Here is a 16027-nt window from a genome sequence, read left to right on the forward strand (position 1 = left end):
TTTCTCTCTCCTCTCTCCTCCCTCCACCTTTCTCTCTCCCTCTCTCCTCTCTCCTCCCTCCACCTTTCTCTCTCCCTCTCTCCTCTCTCCTCCCTCCACCTTTCTCTCTCCTCTCTCCTCCCTCCACCTTTCTCTCTCCTCTCTCCTCCCTCCACCTTTCTCTCTCCTCTCTCCTCCCTCCACCTTTCTCTCTCCTCTCTCCTCCCTCCACCTTTCTCTCTCCCTCTCTCCTCTCTCCACCTTTCTCTCTCCCTCTCTACTCTCTCCTCCCTCCACCTTTCTCTCTCCCTCTCTCCTCTCTCCTCCCTCCACCTTTCTCTCTCCCTCTCTCCTCCCTCCACCTTTCTCTCTCCCTCTCTCCACCTTTCTCTCTCCCTCTCTCCTCTCTCCTCCCTCCACCTTTCTCTCTCCCTCTCTCCTCCCTCCACCTTTCTCTCTCCCTCTCTCCTCTCTCCTCCCTCCACCTTTCTCTCTCCCTCTCTCCTCCCTCCACCTTTCTCTCTCCCTCTCTCCTCCCTCCACCTTTCTCTCTCCCTCTCTCCTCTCTCCTCCCTCCACCTTTCTCTCTCCCTCTCTCCTCCCTCCCCCTTTCTCTCTCCCTCTCTCCTCCCTCCCCCTTTCTCTCTCCCTCTCTCTTCCTCCCAGCACAGCTCTGCTCTCCTCCATCCCACCCCATCCCTCGACCTCCTCTCTTCCCCACAGCCTCTCCGTCTATCCCCACAGCCTCTCCTTCTATCCCCACAGCCTCTCCTTCTATCCCCACAGCCTCTCCGTCTATCCCCACAGCCTCTCCTTCTATCCCCACAGCCTCTCCGTCTATCCCCACAGCCTCTCCTTCTATCCCCACAGCCTCTCCTTCTATACCCACAGCCTCTCCTTCTATCCCCACAGCCTCTCCTTCTATCCCCACAGCCTCTCCTTCTATCCCCACAGCCTCTCCTTCTATCCCCACAGCCTCTCCTTCTATCCCCACAGCCTCTCCTTCTATCCCCACAGCCTCTCCGTCTATCCCCACAGCCTCTCCGTCTATCCCCACAGCCTCTCCTTCTATCCCCACAGCCTCTCCTTCTATCCCCACAGCCTCTCCTTCTATACCCACAGCCTCTCCGTCTATCCCCACAGCCTCTCTGTCTATCCCCACAGCCTCTCCTTCTATCCCCACAGCCTCTCCGTCTATCCCCACAGCCTCTCCTTCTATCCCCACAGCCTCCCATCAGGCCAGGCAGCTAGCCTCCCCTGCCTGCGGAACAATTTCACAGCTATCTCTCTCTGATTACAGCTCTCTGATCCCCACAGCCTCTCCTTCTATACCCACAGCCTCTCCTTCTATCCCCACAGCCTCTCCTTCTATCCCCACAGCCTCTCCTTCTATCCCCACAGCCTCTCCTTCTATCCCCACAGCCTCTCCTTCTATCCCCACAGCCTCTCCTTCTATCCCCACAGCCTCTCCTTCTATCCCCACAGCCTCTCCGTCTATCCCCACAGCCTCTCCTCCTATCCCCACAGCCTCTCCGTCTATCCCCACAGCCTCTCCTTCTATCCCCACAGCCTCTCCTTCTATCCCCACAGCCTCTCCTTCTATCCCCACAGCCTCTCCGTCTATCCCCACAGCCTCTCCGTCTATCCCCACAGCCTCTCCTTCTATCCCCACAGCCTCTCCTTCTATCCCCACAGCCTCTCCTTCTATCCCCACAGCCTCTCCTTCTATCCCCACAGCCTCTCCTTCTATCCCCACAGCCTCTCCTTCTATCCCCACAGCCTCTCCTTCTATCCCCACAGCCTCTCCGTCTATCCCCACAGCCTCTCTGTTTATCCCCACAGCCTCTCCTTCTATCCCCACAGCCTCTCCGTCTATCCCCACAGACTCTCCTTCTATCCCCACAGCCTCCCATCAGGCCAGGCAGCTAGCCTCCCCTGCCTGCGGAACAATTTCACAGCTATCTCTCTCTGATTACAGCTCTCTGATCCCCACAGCCTCTCCTTCTATCCCCACAGCCTCTCCTTCTATCCCCACAGCCTCTCCGTCTATCCCCACAGCCTCTCCTTCTATCCCCACAGCCTCTCCTTCTATCCCCACAGCCTCTCCTTCTATCCCCACAGCCTCTCCGTCTATCCCCACAACCTCTCCTTCTATCCCCACAGCCTCTCCTTCTATACCCACAGCCTCTCCTTCTATCCCCACAGCCTCTCCTTCTATCCCCACAGCCTCTCCTTCTATCCCCACAGCCTCTCCTTCTATCCCCACAGCCTCTCCTTCTATCCCCACAGCCTCTCCTTCTATCCCCACAGCCTCTCCTTCTATCCCCACAGCCTCTCCGTCTATCCCCACAGCCTCTCCTTCTATCCCCACAGCCTCTCCTTCTATCCCCACAGCCTCTCCTTCTATCCCCACAGCCTCTCCTTCTATCCCCACAGCCTCTCCTTCTATCCCCACAGCCTCTCCTTCTATACCCACAGCCTCTCCGTCTATCCCCACAGCCTCTCTGTCTATCCCCACAGCCTCTCCTTCTATCCCCACAGCCTCTCCGTCTATCCCCACAGCCTCTCCTTCTATCCCCACAGCCTCTCCTTCTATCCCCACAGCCTCTCCTTCTATCCCCACAGCCTCTCCTTCTATCCCCACAGCCTCTCCTTCTATCCCCACAGCCTCTCCTTCTATACCCACAGCCTCTCCGTCTATCCCCACAGCCTCTCTGTCTATCCCCACAGCCTCTCCTTCTATACCCACAGCCTCTCCGTCTATCCCCACAGCCTCTCTGTCTATCCCCACAGCCTCTCCTTCTATCCCCACAGCCTCTCCGTCTATCCCCACAGCCTCTCCTTCTATCCCCACAGCCTCCCATCAGGCCAGGCAGCTAGCCTCCCCTGCCTGCGGAACAATTTCACAGCTATCTCTCTCTGATTACAGCTCTCTGATCCCCACAGCCTCTCCTTCTATACCCACAGCCTCTCCTTCTATCCCCACAGCCTCTCCTTCTATCCCCACAGCCTCTCCTTCTATCCCCACAGCCTCTCCTTCTATCCCCACAGCCTCTCCTTCTATCCCCACAGCCTCTCCTTCTATCCCCACAGCCTCTCCTTCTATCCCCACAGCCTCTCCGTCTATCCCCACAGCCTCTCCTCCTATCCCCACAGCCTCTCCGTCTATCCCCACAGCCTCTCCTTCTATCCCCACAGCCTCTCCTTCTATCCCCACAGCCTCTCCTTCTATCCCCACAGCCTCTCCGTCTATCCCCACAGCCTCTCCGTCTATCCCCACAGCCTCTCCTTCTATCCCCACAGCCTCTCCTTCTATCCCCACAGCCTCTCCTTCTATCCCCACAGCCTCTCCTTCTATCCCCACAGCCTCTCCTTCTATCCCCACAGCCTCTCCTTCTATCCCCACAGCCTCTCCTTCTATCCCCACAGCCTCTCCGTCTATCCCCACAGCCTCTCTGTTTATCCCCACAGCCTCTCCTTCTATCCCCACAGCCTCTCCGTCTATCCCCACAGACTCTCCTTCTATCCCCACAGCCTCCCATCAGGCCAGGCAGCTAGCCTCCCCTGCCTGCGGAACAATTTCACAGCTATCTCTCTCTGATTACAGCTCTCTGATCCCCACAGCCTCTCCTTCTATCCCCACAGCCTCTCCTTCTATCCCCACAGCCTCTCCGTCTATCCCCACAGCCTCTCCTTCTATCCCCACAGCCTCTCCTTCTATCCCCACAGCCTCTCCTTCTATCCCCACAGCCTCTCCGTCTATCCCCACAACCTCTCCTTCTATCCCCACAGCCTCTCCTTCTATACCCACAGCCTCTCCTTCTATCCCCACAGCCTCTCCTTCTATCCCCACAGCCTCTCCTTCTATCCCCACAGCCTCTCCTTCTATCCCCACAGCCTCTCCTTCTATCCCCACAGCCTCTCCTTCTATCCCCACAGCCTCTCCTTCTATCCCCACAGCCTCTCCGTCTATCCCCACAGCCTCTCCTTCTATCCCCACAGCCTCTCCTTCTATCCCCACAGCCTCTCCTTCTATCCCCACAGCCTCTCCTTCTATCCCCACAGCCTCTCCTTCTATCCCCACAGCCTCTCCTTCTATACCCACAGCCTCTCCGTCTATCCCCACAGCCTCTCTGTCTATCCCCACAGCCTCTCCTTCTATCCCCACAGCCTCTCCGTCTATCCCCACAGCCTCTCCTTCTATCCCCACAGCCTCCCATCAGGCCAGGCAGCTAGCCTCCCCTGCCTGCGGAACAATTTCACAGCTATCTCTCTCTGATTACAGCTCTCTGATCCCCACAGCCTCTCCTTCTATCCCCACAGCCTCTCCGTCTATCCCCACAGCCTCTCCGTCTATCCCCACAGCCTCTCCTTCTATCCCCACAGCCTCTCCTTCTATCCCCACAGCCTCTCCGTCTATCCCCACAACCTCTCCTTCTATCCCCACAGCCTCTCCTTCTATACCCACAGCCTCTCCTTCTATCCCCACAGCCTCTCCTTCTATCCCCACAGCCTCTCCTTCTATCCCCACAGCCTCTCCTTCTATCCCCACAGCCTCTCCTTCTATCCCCACAGCCTCTCCTTCTATCCCCACAGCCTCTCCTTCTATCCCCACAGCCTCTCCGTCTATCCCCACAGCCTCTCCGTCTATCCCCACAGCCTCTCCTTCTATCCCCACAGCCTCTCCTTCTATCCCCACAGCCTCTCCGTCTATCCCCACAGCCTCTCCTTCTATCCCCACAGCCTCTCCTTCTATCCCCACAGCCTCTCCTTCTATCCCCACAGCCTCTCCTTCTATACCCACAGCCTCTCCGTCTATCCCCACAGCCTCTCCGTCTATCCCCACAGCCTCTCCTCCTATCCCCACAGCCTCTCCGTCTATCCCCACAGCCTCTCCTCCTATCCCCACAGCCTCTCCGTCTATCCCCACAGCCTCTCCGTCTATCCCCACATCCTCTCCTCCTATCCCCACAGCCTCTCCGTCTATCCCCACATCCTCTCCTTCTATCCCCACAGCCTCCCATCAGGCCTGCGGAACAATTTCACAGCTATCTCTCTCTGATTACAGCTGCAGAGCTGGGAAAGAGAAGAGAATCCCCCAACAAACAGACAGACAGACAGACAGACAGACAGACAGACAGACAGACAGACAGACAGACCGACAGACCGACAGACCGACAGACCGACAGACCGACAGACCGACAGACCGACCGACCGACCGACCGACCGACCGACCAGCTCCTGGAGATATTACTTTGTCTTTGAGGGATTATGTATTTTCTTTGATATCTTTTTTTTCCGTTAACGATGGCAATATCCAGGCTGGGCAGGAGGAAGAGGTGTCGCTGGGATGTCAACTGATGTCATGGTAACTAGGCAGACTGAGCCATGTTCAAAGATTGTTGCGGTGTCACAGTTTTGAGGAAAACTCATTGGTCAAACCCAGGTGTTAGATTGGGCTCTTTTGAAGTAATTTTACCAGAGTAGAGCAGGAACCCTGAGGGAACTCAAACCTGTCAGTGGCCTGTGCTAATGTACAACTCATAATCAATAGAACCGCCTAGCGCAGGGGTCAGGGGTCTAACCCAAGAGGTCCAGAGCCTGTTTGGTTTTCCTGTTCTACCTGATCATTTCTGGCACCCACCTGGTGTCCTAAATCAGTGCCTGATTAGAGGGGAATCATTTAAAAAGCAGTGGAACTGGCTTCCATGTCCAGAGTTGAATTTAAGGGACCTAGAGAATATGCAGTGACTTATGTCAGTGATCTATGGCCTGCCAACATACAGAATACACATAGTTATGGGCAGGAATTGCTCCTTTTCTGCTCCATACCTGTTGACTGGCCTCTCTATGTCCAGCAGTTTGAGGATGGACTTGCCGTCCATGTCCGGCGGGACGTCCACACCAGCGATGTCCAGGATGGTGGGCGCCAGGTCAATGTTCAGCACCATGTGAGGGTTGCTATGGAGACGCAGGGAGAGATAAGGGGACAAGGTTATTACAGCGCGTGTCAGATGGTATCTGGTTGGTTAACGTCAGCTGATGAGAGAGAGAGGGATGGAGAGCGAGAGAGTGAGAGATGGGAGAGACCGAGAAACAGAGAGAGACCGAGAAACAGAGAGAGAGTGAGAGAGAGAAAGTGAGAGAGAGATAGAGAAAGAGAGAGAAAGTGTGTGTGAGAGAGAGCGAGAAACAGAAAGAGATATATATATATATACAGTGGGGAGAACAAGTATTATTGCATGACATAAGTATTTGATCACCTACCAACCAGTACCAATTCCGGCTCTCACAGACCTGTTAGTTTTTCTTTAAGAAGCCCTCCTGTTCTCCACTCATTACCTGTATTAACTGCACCTGTTTGAACTCGTTACCTGTATAAAAGACACCTGTCCACACACTCAATCAAACAGACTCCAACCTCTCCACAATGGCCAAGACCAGAGAGCTGTGTAAGGACATCAGGGATAAAATTGTAGACCTGCACAAGGCTGGGATGGGCTACAGGACAATAGGCAAGCAGCTTGGTGAGAAGGCAACAACTTTTGGCGCAATTATTAGAAAATGGAAGAAGTTCAAGATGACGGTCAATCAGCCTCGGTCTGGGGCTCCATGCAAGATCTCACCTCGTGGGGCATCAATGATCATGAGGAAGGTGAGGGATCAGCCCAGAACTACACGGCAGGACCTGGTCAATGACCTGAAGAGAGCTGGGACCACAGTCTCAAAGAAAACCATTAGTAACACACTACGCCGCCATGGATTAAAATCCTGCAGCGCACGCAAGGTCCCCCTGCTCAAGCCAGCGCATGTCCAGGCCCGTCTGAAGTTTGCCAATGACCATCTGGATGATCCAGAGGAGGAATGGGAGAAGGTCATGTGGTCTGATGAGACAAAAATAGAGCTTTTTGGTCTAAACTCCACTCGTCGTGTTTGGAGGAAGAAGAAGGATGAGTACAACCCCAAGAACACCATCCCAATAAATAACTGCTCCAGAGATCTAGAGTCCAGACAGAAGAGATTAGGAGGACCCTCAGGACAGACAGAGAGGAAAAGGGAGGGGGGAGTATTCCATCCTTAGGCTCTGTAGGCCATTTGTCCAGTCATATCAACCAGACACCGGATTCCTTTCACCGTCCTTCCTTCCCTCCAAAAGTAAATCCCCCATCTTAGGCTCGCTCCCTTCACTCCCTCTATTCCCTACTAAGCTAACCTAATGGAATTGTTTTAAGACGAGCATACCATGAATTTTAGGACCACTTTAGGTATAAAATAAATCTAAAAATGATTTGATAAAATATAGAATTTGTCCTTTACTACTATAGCCCATAGAAAAGCATTAATAACACATTCATAAATTGTAAAAAATAAAAAAAATAAGAAAAAAATACTTCATAAGGAATAAGGTTTTGAAGTATCTGTCTAGGAGATATAAGAATGCTCAGGAAATGTTTTTTTGGACACATATTTAACCCCTTATTTCTGATGAAAAAAAATGACCTCCATACTTCCATTCATTTGTATGGGTTACCTTCAGACGAATCCCATGACAATTGTGGGGGTCATAGAGCAAAACATCGTTTTTCTGCATTATACCCTGTGTGTTTATACCTGCATTTTCTGTTTGCCTGTTGCCAGTTCGACTTGTCTTTGTTGGGTCGTACCAGTGTGTATTTTCCCATTTTCCTCTATCTCAAGTTTTTGTTTTTAGTCTTCCCAGTTCTGACCCTTCTGCCTGTCCTGACCCTGATCCTGCCTGCTGTCATGTACCTGTCAGACTCTCCTGGATTACGAACCTCTGCCTGCCCTCGATTTGCCCTCTGCCTGACCCCTGTGCTAAAATAAACATTTTGAGATTCAAACTATCTGCCTCCATCTCCACCTGCATCTGGGTCTTATCTTGACTTGTGATATAGAGCTGAAGTCGTAGGTTTACATACACCTTAGCCAAACACATTTTAAATCAGTTTTTCACAAATCCTGACATTTAATCCGAGTAAAAACTCCCTGTCTTAGGTCAGTTAGAATCACCACTTTATGTTAAATAATGTGAAATGTCAGAACAATATTAGAGAGAATGATTTATTTCAGCTTTTATTTCTTTCATCACATTCCCAGTGGGTCAGAAGTTTACATACACTCAATTAGTATTTGCCTTTAAATTGTTTAACTTGGGTCAAACGCTTCGAGTAGCCTTCCACAAGCTTCCCACATTAAGTTGGGTGAATTTTGGCCCATTCCTCCTGACAGAGCTGGTGTAACTGAGTCAGGTTTGTAAGCCTCCTTGCTCGCACACGTTTTTTCAGTTCTGCCCACAAATTTTCGATGGGATTGAGGTCTGGGCTTTGTGATGGCAACTCCAATACCTTGACTTTGTTGTCCTTAAGCCATTTTGCCACAACTTTGGAGGTATGCTTGGGATCATTGTCCATCTGGAAGACCCATTTGCGACCAAGCTTTAACTTCCTGACTGATGTCTTGAGATGTTGCTTCTTTATATCCACACAATTTTCTTTACTCATGGTGCAATCTATTTTGTGAAGTGCACCAGTCCTTCCTGCAGCAAAGCACCCCCACAACATGATGCTACCAACCCCGTGCTTTACGGTTTGGATGGTGTTCTTCGACTTGCAAGCGTCCCCCTTTTTCCTCCAAACATAGCAATGGTCATTATGGCCAAACAGTTCTATTTTTGTTTCATCAGACCAGAGGACATTTCTCCAAAAAGTACGATCTTTGTTCCCCATGCGCAGTTGCAAACCGTAGTCTGGCTTTTTTATGGCGGTTTTGGAGCAGTGGCTTCTTCCTTGCTGAGCGGCCTTTCAGGTTATGTCGATATAGGACTCGTTTTACTGTGGATATAGATACGTTTGTACCTGTTTCCTCCAGCATCTTCACAAGTTCCTTTGCTGTTGTTCTGGGATTGATTTGCATTTTTTGCACCAAAGTACGTTCATCTCTAGGAGAGAGAACGCTTCACCTTCCTGAGCAGTAGGACGGCTGCGTGGTCGCATGGTGTTTATACTTGCATACTATTGTTTGTACAGATGAACGTGGTACCTTCAGGCATTTGGACATTTCTCCCAAGGAACAAGTCTTTGTGGAGGTCTACAATTTTCTTTCTGAGGTCTTGAGTGATTTCTTTTAATTTTCCCATGATGTCAAGCAAAGAGGCACTGAGTTTGAAGGTAGGTCTTGAAATATATCCACTTGTTACCTCCATTTGACTCAAATTATGTCAGTTAGCCTATCAGAAGCTTCTAAAGCCATGACAAATTTCCTGGAATTTTCCAAGCAGTTTAAAGGCACAGTCAACTTAGTGTATGTAAACTTCTGACCCACTGGAATTGTGATACAGTGAATTATAAGTTAAATAATCTGTCTGTAAACAATTGTTGGAAAAATTACTTGTGTCATGCACAAAGTAGATGTCCGAACCAACATGCCAAAACTATAGTTTGTTAACAAGAAATTTGTGGAGTGGTTGAAAAACTAGTTTTTATGACTCCAAGGTAAGTGTATGTAAACTTCCGACTGTATATGGAGCGTCTGAGTGTCCCCTGGCACTAGAGGACTTAACACTGAATGGTGATGTTCAACTGACTGTCTAAATCATCCAAACAAAAAGAGCAAAACAAAGTCACTCCCTCTGTGATCAGGCAGATGTTACTGTTCTTCTATTGTAATATAAATAGACATCTCTCATCTATTTCTCTCATCTCATCTCTCATCTCTCTCTCTCTCTCTGCCAGTGGTCTTGCGGAGGGATCAGGGGGATAGAGCAGCTATGTAGAGGATTTGGAGGATGTATAATGACACAGAAGGTTTGATGTTAGTATGTATGGATCAGTTCCACAGGGGTTACGTCATCCACAGATCAGCACCCTTACAGCCATATGATACAACAGCCCCTAGAACCTTACCTGGCTCCTGCCTCCACGTTGGGCCCTCGGATGTAGAAGGGTACTCGAATGTCAAACTCGTATGGCATGGACTTGCCCTTGACCAGGCCAAACTGACCAATGTGGTAGCCATGGTCAGCTGTGTAGATGATATATGTGTTGTCCAGTTCTCCAGTCTCAGCCAGCATGTTATACACCTAGAACACATTACATTACATTTAAGTCATTTAGCAGACGCTCTTATCCAGAGCGACTTACAAATTGGTGCATTCACCTTATGACATCCAGTGGAACAACCACTTTACAATAGTGCATCTAAATCTTTTAAGGGGGGGGGGGGGTCAGAAGGATTATTTTATCCTATCCTAGGTATTCCTTGAAGAGGTGGGGTTTCAGGTGTCTCCGGAAGGTGGTGATTGACTCCGCTGTCCTGGCGTCGTGAGGGAGTTTGTTCCACCATTGGGGTGCCAGAGCAGCGAACAGTTTTGACTGGGCTGAGCGGGAACTGTACTTCCTCAGTGGTAGGGAGGCGAGCAGGCCAGAGGTGGATGAACGCAGTGCCCTTGTTTGGGTGTAGGGCCTGATCAGAGCCTGAAGGTACTGAGGTGCCGTTCCCCTCACAGCTCCGTAGGCAAGCACCATGGTCTTGTAGCGGATGCGAGCTTCAACTGGAAGCCAGTGGAGAGAGCGGAGGAGCGGGGTGACGTGAGAGAACTTGGGAAGGTTGAACACCAGACGGGCTGCGGCGTTCTGGATGAGTTGTAGGGGTTTAATGGCACAGGCAGGGAGCCCAGCCAACAGCGAGTTGCAGTAATCCAGACGGGAGATGACAAGTGCCTGGATTAGGACCTGCGCCGCTTCCTGTGTGAGGCAGGGTCGTACTCTGCGGATGTTGTAGAGCATGAACCTACAGGAACGGGCCACCGCCTTGATGTTAGTTGAGAACGACAGGGTGTTGTCCAGGATCACGCCAAGGTTCTTAGCGCTCTGGGAGGAGGACACAATGGAGTTGTCAACCGTGATGGCGAGATCATGGAACGGGCAGTCCTTCCCCGGGAGGAAGAGCAGCTCCGTCTTGCCGAGGTTCAGCTTGAGGTGGTGGTCCGTCATCCACACTGATATGTCTGCCAGACATGCAGAGATGCGATTCGCCACCTGGTCATCAGAAGGGGGAAAGGAGAAGATTAATTGTGTGTCGTCTGCATAGCAATGATAGGAGAGACCATGTGAGGTTATGACAGAGCCAAGTGACTTGGTGTATAGCGAGAATAGGAGAGGGCCTAGAACAGAGCCCTGGGGGACACCAGTGGTGAGAGCACGTGGTGAGGAGACAGATTCTCGCCACGCCACCTGGTAGGAGCGACCTGTCAGGTAGGACGCAATCCAAGCGTGGGCCGCGCCGGAGATGCCCAACTCGGAGAGGGTGGAGAGGAGGATCTGATGGTTCACAGTATCGAAGGCAGCCGATAGGTCTAGGAGGATGAGAGCAGAGGAGAGAGAGTTAGCTTTAGCAGTGCGGAGCGCCTCCGTGATACAGAGAAGAGCAGTCTCAGTTGAATGACTAGTCTTGAAACCTGACTGATTTGGATCAAGAAGGTCATTCTGAGAGAGATAGCGGGAGAGCTGGCCAAGGACGGCACGTTCGAGAGTTTTGGAGAGAAAAGAAAGAAGGGATACTGGTCTGTAGTTGTTGACATCGGAGGGATCGAGTGTAGGTTTTTTCAGCAGGGGTGCAACTCTCGCTTTCTTGAAGACGGAAGGGACGTAGCCAGCGGTCAAGGATGAGTTGATGAGCGAGGTGAGGTAAGGGAGAAGGTCTCCGGAAATGGTCTGGAGAAGAGAGGAGGGGATAGGGTCAAGCGGGCAGGTTGTTGGGCGGCCGGCCGTCACAAGACGCGAGATTTCATCTGGAGAGAGAGGGGAGAAAGAGGTCAGAGCACAGGGTAGGGCAGTGTGAGCAGAACCAGCGGTGTCGTTTGACTTAGCAAACGAGGATCGGATGTCGTCGACCTTCTTTTCAAAATGGTTGACGAAGTCATCTGCAGAGAGGGAGGAGGGGGGAGGAGGGGGAGGAGGATTCAGGAGGGAGGAGAAGGTGGCAAAGAGCTTCCTAGGGTTAGAGGCAGATGCTTGGAATTTAGAGTGGTAGAAAGTGGCTTTAGCAGCAGAGACAGAAGAGGAAAATGTAGAGAGGAGGGAGTGAAAGGATGCCAGGTCCGCAGGGAGGCGAGTTTTCCTCCATTTCCGCTCGGCTGCCCGGAGCCCTGTTCTGTGAGCTCGCAATGAGTCGTCGAGCCACGGAGCAGGAGGGGAGGACCGAGCCGGCCTGGAGGATAGGGGACATAGAGAGTCAAAGGATGCAGAAAGGGAGGAGAGGAGGGTTGAGGAGGCAGAATCAGGAGATAGGTTGGAGAAGGTTTGAGCAGAGGGAAGAGATGATAGGATGGAAGAGGAGAGAGTAGCGGGGGAGAGAGAGCGAAGGTTGGGACGGCGCGATACCATCCGAGTAGGGGCAGTGTGGGAAGTGATGGATGAGAGCGAGAGGGAAAAGGATACAAGGTAGTGGTCGGAGACTTGGAGGGGAGTTGCAATGAGGTTAGTGGAAGAACAGCATCTAGTAAAGATGAGGTCAAGCGTATTGCCTGCCTTGTGAGTAGGGGGGGAAGGTGAGAGGGTGAGGTCAAAAGAGGAGAGGAGTGGAAAGAAGGAGGCAGAGAGGAATGAGTCAAAGGTAGACGTGGGGAGGTTAAAGTCACCCAGAACTGTGAGAGGTGAGCCGTCCTCAGGAAAGGAGCTTATCAGGGCATCAAGCTCATTGATGAACTCTCCAAGGGAACCTGGAGGGCGATAAATGATAAGGATGTTAAGCTTGAAAGGGCTGGTAACTGTGACAGCATGGAATTCAAAGGAGGCGATAGACAGATGGGTAAGGGGAGAAAGGGAGAAAGACCACTTGGGAGAGATGAGGATCCCGGTGCCGCCACCCCGCTGACCAGAAGCTCTCGGGGTGTGCGAGAACACGTGGGCAGACGAGGAGAGAGCAGTAGGAGTAGCAGTGTTATCTGTGGTGATCCATGTTTCCGTCAGTGCCAAGAAGTCGAGGGACTGGAGGGAAGCATAGGCTGAGATGAACTCTGCCTTGTTGGCCGCAGATCGGCAGTTCCAGAGGCTGCCGGAGACCTGGGACTCCACGTGGGTGGTGCGCGCTGGGACCACCAGGTTAGGGTGGCCGCGGCCACGCGGTGTGAAGCGTTTGTATGGTCTGTGCAGAGAGGAGAGAACAGGGATAGACAGACACATAGTTGACAGGCTACAGAAGAGGCTACGCTAATGCAAAGGAGATTGGAATGACAAGTGAACTACACGTCTCGAATGTTCAGAAAGTTAAGCTTGCGTTGCAGAAATCTTATTGACCAAAATTATTAAAATGATACAGTACTGCGGAAGTGGGCTAGCTAGCAGTGGCTGCGTTGTTGACTTTGTTTGAGAGTGTCGCTGGCTAGGTAACCTCGGTAGCTAGCTATGTAACCTCGGTAACTGGCTCGTTAATTAGTATAAACTACACAATTGTCTTAGATACAAGGACAGCAAAGACAACTATGTAGCTAGCTAACACTACACTAATCAATCGTTCCGTTGATCCGTTGAATGTAATAGTTTCTACTGTGTTGCTATTCGGTGGCTAGCTGGCTAGCGAGCAGTGTTGACTACGTTACGTTACGTTAAAAGGACAAAAAATAGCTGGCTAGCTAACCGAATTAGTCTAAACTACGCAGTTATCTTAGAAACAAAGACAGCAAAGACAACTATGTAGCTAGCTAACACTACACTAATCGAGTCGTTCCGTTGAATGTAATAGTTACTACAGTGTTGCTGTTCGGTGGCTAGCTGGCTAGGTAGCAGTGTTGACTACGTTACGTTAAAAGTTACGTTAAAAGAACGAAGAATAGCTGGCTAGCTACGCAATTATCTTTGATACAAAGACGGCTAAGTAGCTAGCTAAGATTAAACAAATCAAACCGTTGTACTATAATGAAATGAAATGAGAATGTGAAAATGTGATACTACCTGAGGAGCGAAGCGGAATGCGACCGGTTTCCACTCTAGCATATTAGTTACACAATACAGAATACAGATAGCATGTTATACACCTAGAACACAATACAGATAGCATGTTATACACCTAGAACACAATACAGATAGCATGTTATACACCTAGAACACAATACAGATAGCATGTTATACACCTAGAACACAATACAGATAGCATGTTATACACCTAGAACACAATACAGATAGCATGTTATACACCTAGAACACAATACAGATAGCATGTTATACACCTAGAACACAATACAGATAGCATGTTATACACCTAGAACACAATACAGATAGCGTGTTATACACCTAGAAAACAGGACAGATAGCGTGTTATACACCTAGAACACAATACAGATAGCATGTTATACACCTAGAACACAATACAGATAGCATGTTATACACCTAGAACACAATACAGATAGCATGTTATACACCTAGAACACAATACAGATAGCATGTTATACACCTAGAACACAATACAGATAGCATGTTATACACCTAGAACACAATACAGATAGCATGTTATACACCTAGAACACAATACAGATAGCATGTTATACACCTAGAACACAATACAGATAGCGTGTTATACACCTAGAACACAATACAGATAGCGTGTTATACACCTAGAAAACAGGACAGATAGCGTGTTATACACCTAGAACACAATACAGATAGCATGTTATACACCTAGAACACAGGACAGATAACGTGTTATACACCTAGAACACAGGACAGATAGCGTGTTATACACATAGAACACAGAACAGATAGCATGTTATACACCTAGAACACAATACAGATAGCGTGTTATACACCTAGAACACAGGACAGATAGCGTGTTATACATCTAGAACACAGAACAGATAGCGTGTTATACACCTAGAACACAGGACAGATAGCATGTTATACATCTAGAACACAGGACAGATAGCATGTTATACACCTAGAACACAGAACAGATAGCGTGTTATACACATAGAACACAGGACAGATAGCATGTTATACATCTAGAACACAGAACAGATAGCGTGTTATACACCTAGAACACAGGACAGATAGCATGTTATACATCTAGAACACAGAACAGATAGCATGTTATACACATAGAACACAGAACAGATAGCGTGTTATACACATAGAACACAGGACAGATAGCATGTTATACATCTAGAACACAGAACAGATAGCATGTTATACACCTAGAACACAGGACAGATAGCATGTTATACACCTAGAACACAGGACAGATAGCATGTTATACACCTAGAACACAGGACAGATAGCATGTTATACATCTAGAACACAGAACAGATAGCAATAAACACAGGACAGATACTGATGGTCTCTACTGGGGCAATGGAACATACTGATGGTCTCTACTGGGGCAATGGAATGTACTGATGGTCTCTACTGGGGCAATGGAATGTACTGATGGTCTCTACTGTGGCAATGGCATGTACTGATGGTCTCTACTAGAGCAATGGAACATACTGATGGTCTCTACTGGGGCAATGGAATGTACTGATGGTCTCTACTGGGGCAATGGAATGTACTGATGGTCTCTACTGGGGCAATGGAATGTACTGATGGTCTCTACTAGGTCAATGCTATGTAGTGATGGACAGGTACAGATGGAAACGTGCAGAATGAATAATATATGATGATAATGTATCCCATTTAGCAGACACTTTTATCTGAAGCAACTTACAGTCATGCGCGCATACCTTTTACATAAGGGTGGCCCCGGGAATCGAACACAAAACCCTGGTCTTGCAAGCGCCATGCTCTACCAACAGAGCCGTAAAGGGATCCTGTAATTAGGGGGTCGCGCTAGGCTCACCTTCTCCACGCTGTCGTCCACAGAGAGCAGAGTCTGCAGCCTCTTCCTCTGTAGCATGTTGGTGAACTCCATGTGGATGGGCTTCATGGAACCAGTGTAACGCATGATCCAGTGCTTGTCCGGGTTCGGAGCATAGTTGTAGCTGGGAGTGCTGAGAGAAGACAGAGAGCAAAAGGGTTCAGAGGAGTTCAGTGACATCGTT

General features: G+C 49.9%; 1 protein-coding gene across 9 annotated transcripts in view; it reads right to left on the reverse strand.

Moving 5' to 3' along the window:
• Window positions 1-16027, reverse strand: part of LOC139542997 (extracellular sulfatase Sulf-2-like) — a 267301-nt gene that overhangs the window by 22492 nt on the left and 228782 nt on the right. For all 9 annotated transcript variants that reach the window (XM_071349057.1, XM_071349056.1, XM_071349055.1 and 6 more), the window contains 3 exons: window positions 15826-15976; window positions 9903-10078; window positions 5812-5940 (listed from right to left, as the gene is read on the reverse strand). In XM_071349057.1, coding sequence (XP_071205158.1) covers window positions 5812-5940; window positions 9903-10078; window positions 15826-15976 — 456 coding nt within the window. The remainder of the gene's footprint in view (window positions 1-5811; window positions 5941-9902; window positions 10079-15825; window positions 15977-16027) is intronic.

This window comes from Salvelinus alpinus, chromosome 17, assembly GCF_045679555.1.
Source record: "Salvelinus alpinus chromosome 17, SLU_Salpinus.1, whole genome shotgun sequence".
In the NCBI taxonomy this organism is placed as follows: domain Eukaryota; kingdom Metazoa; phylum Chordata; class Actinopteri; order Salmoniformes; family Salmonidae; genus Salvelinus; species Salvelinus alpinus.